Below are 6,000 nucleotides of genomic sequence, written 5' to 3' on the forward strand. Positions count from 1 at the left end.
TGCTATGCATATTTTACATAACGTTTAAATGGGCTTTACGGTTCCAGGGTTCCACCATGCACCCTCAAAAGTTCCCTGGAGATTATGCGTAACAGAAATAGGCTTTAGACTTTGATCAATGTGAAATACCTGGAAGAGTGCAAATACTCCTACCTCAGGAAATTAGATAGCAGAGGCAGGGCTGATTTAGATGATGTCTGGTTTGATTCAGAGTCATGTCATCAACAGCATGGTGCTGTTCCAAACCCCAGATTAACAGCTTATGTTGAGCCAGTCTATGGTGAATAACAGTATAGTCTAAGTGGCCTTGAATTGAACTGGCCTCTCATCAGATTGCTCTCCTGGCAAGTGCTATAGAATAAATTCAGATTTTTTTGCAGCTTGTTTTCTATATCAAATGTGTTTAGTTCATGTTGTGGGTGAATACTGAAGCTGGCATGTGTCTTTTCATTTGTCCATCAGGAGCAGGACGTTCTGCAAGAGTACCTTCTTGCTCTCACTACCAATGAACAGCTGGTAATTCGCACTGCACAGGTAAGACAACCACAGTCCCTATGTTGTTCATAAATTGTATTTATTTACAAGGTTCCCACGGGTCCTTGAAATCCTTGAAAGTTTATGGATCTGGAAAAAAAATGTCAAGGCCCTGGAAAGTTTTTAAAAAATAAACATACATAGATACAGGTCCTTGAAAGTGCTTGATTTTATTTTGTGCAAGAAGTTTTCTGTAAAAAAAATTCATATTATTCCCTCCGGTCCGCTAATGTGTTATTTCGCCAACACTTCATGGCCTATGCATACTAACCCAAATATGTTCAGTCAATGACTGTATATTGTGTTCAATAAACATAAAACAATTGTGATAATAAATATTTCATTTAACGTAATGTTGAATTGCTTTGCTTGTTAAGATAATGTAAACCCATGAGGCAAGAAAAACTTAAAGGAGTAGTTCACTTTAAAATGAAAATTAGTCCATTAGTTCTTTCAGTCGAATACAATCGTAGTTATATAAAAAAATGTCCTGGCTCTTCCAAGCTTTATAATGGCAGTGAATGGCCGTTTCTGTTTTGAAGTCCATCAAAGTGCATCTATCCATGATGAAAGTGTTATCTATCCATAAAAGTGGCCGGAAGCTAGCATTTTACTTTGTAGTGTGTTAAATCTGAATATTTTTCTTACACACACTCATCCCTTTGCTTCAGAAGGCCTTATTAACCCCCCAGAGCCGTGTGGAGTTATTTTATGATGGATAGATGTTCTTTTTTGTGGTTCAATCTGATGGTTGCAATCTACTGCCATTATAAAGCTCGTAAGCGTCAGGGTGTTTATTAATATAACTCCGATTGTATTCGTTTGAAAGAAGAAAGTCATTTACACTTTGGATGGCTTGAGGGTGAGTAAATCATGGGCTAATTTTCATTTTAAAGTGAACTACTCCTTTTAAAAGCATATTCAAATATAAGAAAACTTCTGGTTACATGAGCCTAAGCTCTTTTCAATAAAATCCATGCAAAAGTTAATATCAGATCATTTTAGAATACAGTATAGGATGTACCGAATATTCCTCAGTTTTATGCAAAACAGAAATACAACAAAAATGTGAAATGTGTCCCCACATTAAGTCCTTAAATTTGAGGGTGTTGGACCTGGAAAGTCCTTGAAAGGTCCTTGAATTTGAAGTTAACCAAGGTGTGGGAACCCTGTATTTATTATTTTTTTTATTTTCAAGACTTTATTTTTCATTTTAAAATCAAGAGCAGACATCATAAAAGCACTAGATAAAAAGGACCGGTAGGATGGAAATCATCAGTGATTCAGATTACCATTGAAATTCCTACATAACAATAGTTTAAAGATCTGTAAGTTTGAAGAGAGTTTGTAAGCTGTTCCTAGAAAATGAAAATAATGAAAAACCTTTTTTCCTAGTTCAGACCAGGCTTTATGAACATTCATGAGCATATCTGGAGAACATATGCCATAAACACCACATCTGTATCATTAAAAATTAGATAAGCAAAAAGATGGTCTTCCCTTGTAAATAATGATGACTGTCAATTAAACTGGTAATTTAGTACATTTGCTGTAATTATGTAAACAAAAACTTTATACAAGTAGTATAGTGAGTACCAGAGATTGACCAGTTGTAGTAATTCATTCTGTAATAATATTTTGAATCTGTATATACCAATTAATAATTTGACATTTAAGAAGAGCAGGATAACAGATCTTGTTATACAATATACAGTAAGCAAGGGTTGTGCAGTTGATGAGGACAAATGAGGACAAGAAACTGATGCACCCATCTTCAAATGAGTACATTTACAGGAGCCACATTGGGTTTTCAGTGGCATTGGTTCACTGCTTAAAGTGAGATGTGGCAGAGCCCAGTGCAGTAACTTGTGCTGTAAAGCTGTTAACTCACAGGAAAACCACAGCAAAGTGAAAAGGTGGATGCTTTTCAAATGGCTCTGATGGATCATCCCACCATATGTTGATGAGGAATAATGATCCTGTAATGTCTAATGATGTGTAAAGCTTGTTTTATTAGCACAACTCGATGACTGACAGTCATTGTACGGTATGGATACTTGATGAAAAATTCATGAAAGTGTATTTTATTATTACTATACAGTAGCGATCTCATTTGCTTACTTGTGTTACTTCTTTTTCAGTAACATATATTAAGGCAATTTGAGAAAATACTTCTCTAAATTTCTTATTTTCTCTAAAAGTAAGAGTCTACAACCTTTGTTCACATTGAGAGATAATGGCAATAGTGACACAATTGCCATTGGTGAAATAAATATTTGCGCTCCTCATCACATGATGGCTCTAACCAAATATTATGCTAAAACAGCTGAACGTTAGAAAGGATATTGATAAAAACACCTGTGTTGACTCACATGAGGCGTATGTGTTCCCATCCTCCATATACATGTGTTTGTGTGTGGGCAGGGGGCAACTCTGTTGCTTTTAGTCATTAACCCCATTATCGCGTTGGGTGTGGCGCGGCTAAAGGACCACATTGTGATGTGTAGGACGGGATTAATGCTCTGTATTTATCTTCTCCCTAGCACCTTTTTAGCTTCAATAAAAACATGCTTGTAATATTCATGACAGACAGCCAAACAAGTGGTTTATGTTGTTAACTAAAAAGTGTTTTTGTGCCAAAAAAGTTTTTAAATGGGTTGAGCAGTGGCATATTTGAAGTGTGATAATTGTGTGTTTGTGTGTGGGTGTTTTTGCTGAGCTCTGAGGGCCACAGGTGTGTGAAACGGTTTGATAAATTACCCACAATGTTTTGCTTAATGGTTTTATTCTCTCTCTCTCTCTCTCCCTCCCTTTTTTTCTTTCTCCTTCTGCACTCACTTTTCTTTATATTGTTCTTTCCCCTGTTTTATTGCATAGGCACTGAAGAACATCGCAGCCATCAGCCTGGCCATTAATTACCCAAATAAATCCACTAAGCTGCTCAACCTGTCTCCGTGAAGGAGGGATGAAAGAGAGATGGAGATGAAAGACGGGAAGCTTGCCAGAGCCCCATGGACACGGCCTTCTGCGCTAGACGGCTGTGGCGGGAACGGGCCACATACGTTTTCCAGAAAAATCCACCCGTAAACCCACCCCTTCACTGTTTAATCATGAAGTGAGGGGCACGGTGATGTTTCGTGTCTCTTCATAATCATAAAAGTTTCCTCTTGAAATGATGGCGATCAAAAGAATTTTTACCTCCTCTTTAACAATGAGAGTTTAGTGGGCTGTGCCAAATTTGTTTCTCACTCATAAGCACGTGTTTCTTTCTCCGCCCCTTCGTTTTCTTTGCCACCGTGGGCAAGACAATCCATCAAAGTAAAAACAGGTCACCTTCCCTTTCTCTCACACTCTCCCCGGACACGTCGCCTAAAAATACGAAGCTGCCGACTCAAAGCGGCCCGAGACTACATATAGGATTCACAATATTTCGATATCTATCCAAAACCGCGGGGCCTTGTCCCTGTTCACCCTCAGTGGACCCTGATGAGCTGATGTTTGTTGAGTACTAGCAGCTAGCAGTTACACTTGAAAACCACATGCTTCTAGACAAATGGCGGCTGATGTTTGCGAGTAATATAAAAAAAAAAAATGAAACCGAGTTTGATGTGCCATTCGAGTACAGAAGGCGCCGTTTGCCTTAAGAGAGCAACTCAGAGTGATCTTTCAACTGATTGTGGGCCAGTTAACAAAGCTATGAAATGTCCTAGTAAGTGGAATGTCAGTGCTTGTGTCTTACATTGTCACGTCCCAGATTCCCAACTCTATCGTAGTGCAGCATACCACCAGGAAATGTAGAGCACTATGTACAGAAATATCACTTTATGTTGTGCTGCATGCAACACTGGACTGAATCATGATGTCCATTACTGTTTGGGGCATATTGGTTGGTGTTTTATAGAGCTATTCTGTAATATTACTGCGATTGGAGATGTTCTTAAGTGTGTGATCTGTTAAATGATGCACAATTGCGTGTATAGTGGACGGTCAAAAGGTGCAGAACTTGATAATCATAAACTTCATCCATCGAAGCGGTTTCCTTCTAATCTAGCGATTGAGACTCACCAGTATTTTAACTGTGGTGACATGGATACGGTTATGGAAGTTGTGTTGCTTTAAAAATATATATTTATTATCATTACAGGGACATTTTAGGGTGAATCTTGAGTGAAGCATTTGATTGGCTAACAGAGAGATATGTTGCTGTTTTTCCAGTCACGTAAAGGTTCTTAGTTCTAATCAATTTTATTAATTGTCATTTTTGCCCTGTAGCCAAGTGTTTCTCTTTTTATGAAATATAGCTTTTTGTTCTTGACAGGGGTATTCAGGTCTTTGATTTTGATTTCATTTTAGTTGGAAAGGGATTGAGATGGGTAATTATTTATGCCAAAGAATCATTGTTGTTTGAAAAAGAAATGTATATTTATCTTCCAGAAGAGATATTGGGGGTGGTTGGTGGTGGTGGTGTTATAATTGAAAAGAAAGCTCCAACGACGGACACAGATCCTTTAGTCCTCAATGTTTTTGTTTACATACGTACTAGCATGGAGCATGGGCCACGTTTGGTGGCCCTGCTCAGCCTCAGTTCGGGTGGAACATTTCAAAATGTCTGCCAGGAAAACTTCCTGTCACTATAAAGCCTCAGATATTAACAAACGATGTGCCTATGTTTAAAATGAAGCAATCTTAATTTAATCTTCATATCATTGTAAAAGTCCTCTCTTCAACTATATTTTTAAAGAAAATTATATAGTTTAATTTGGAGCATTTTCTATCTATTTTATTTTTATGAATTTTTTTTTTTTTTTTTCTCAGAGTTCATGGCTTCAATTGCTTTGAATTTGACATGAATGTATATAGTTGTGAATATGGACAATTGCATAAATAATTGATATGAAAATAATTTTTTCAAATCAGCCCTCCACATTATAGAAATGTCATAACAATGTACTATATTGTTGTAAGTTTACACTTGACCCTTTTGAATTGATTTGCAATGTCACGCAAAAAAAAAAAAAAAAAAAATCTGCTCTGGGTTGATTGCTCATTTGTTTTTAATTAAAAAAGCAAGATATGCAAATTCATGTGCCTAAGGGTTTCTTTCGTCTCCAGAAAATTACTTGGAAGTCAAAACTTGAGCATGTTGTTGGCGAGTTGTTTTATCATGAGTTTTATAATATACTTTACACAAAAAAAACATTAATTGCTACATTGTTGTAGCAATATTTATTTTATTTGACTTAGTTTTGGAGTCATTATAATGTAGTTTAGTTTGTTTTTTGCTACGTATTTTTTTATTTCAGTTAATGAAAATGTTAATTTAGTTTCATTAACGGTAATAACGCTACATTGAGCAGACTTAAGAATATTTTGTTTATTCACTTGGATTTGTAGAATTCAATTTGTTTTGCTACTGTAAATTGTTCCTTGCCGTTTTTACTTCCTTTTGAAATTTTTCAAAAAACT

General features: G+C 36.5%; 1 protein-coding gene across 3 annotated transcripts in view; it reads left to right on the forward strand.

The window, feature by feature from the left end:
* Positions 1-5,616, forward strand: part of zzef1 (zinc finger, ZZ-type with EF hand domain 1) — a 46,697-nt gene extending 41,081 nt beyond the window's left edge. For all 3 annotated transcript variants that reach the window (XM_081364966.1, XM_081364968.1, XM_081364967.1), the window contains 2 exons: positions 463-534; positions 3,412-5,616. In XM_081364966.1, the coding sequence (XP_081221092.1) occupies positions 463-534; positions 3,412-3,492 (153 nt within the window). In that variant the 3' untranslated portion in view covers positions 3,493-5,616. The remainder of the gene's footprint in view (positions 1-462; positions 535-3,411) is intronic.
* The last annotated feature ends 384 nt before the right edge of the window (positions 5,617-6,000 follow it).

This window comes from Scardinius erythrophthalmus, assembly GCF_964197995.2.
Source record: "Scardinius erythrophthalmus genome assembly, chromosome: 5".
Taxonomy (NCBI): domain Eukaryota; kingdom Metazoa; phylum Chordata; class Actinopteri; order Cypriniformes; family Leuciscidae; genus Scardinius; species Scardinius erythrophthalmus.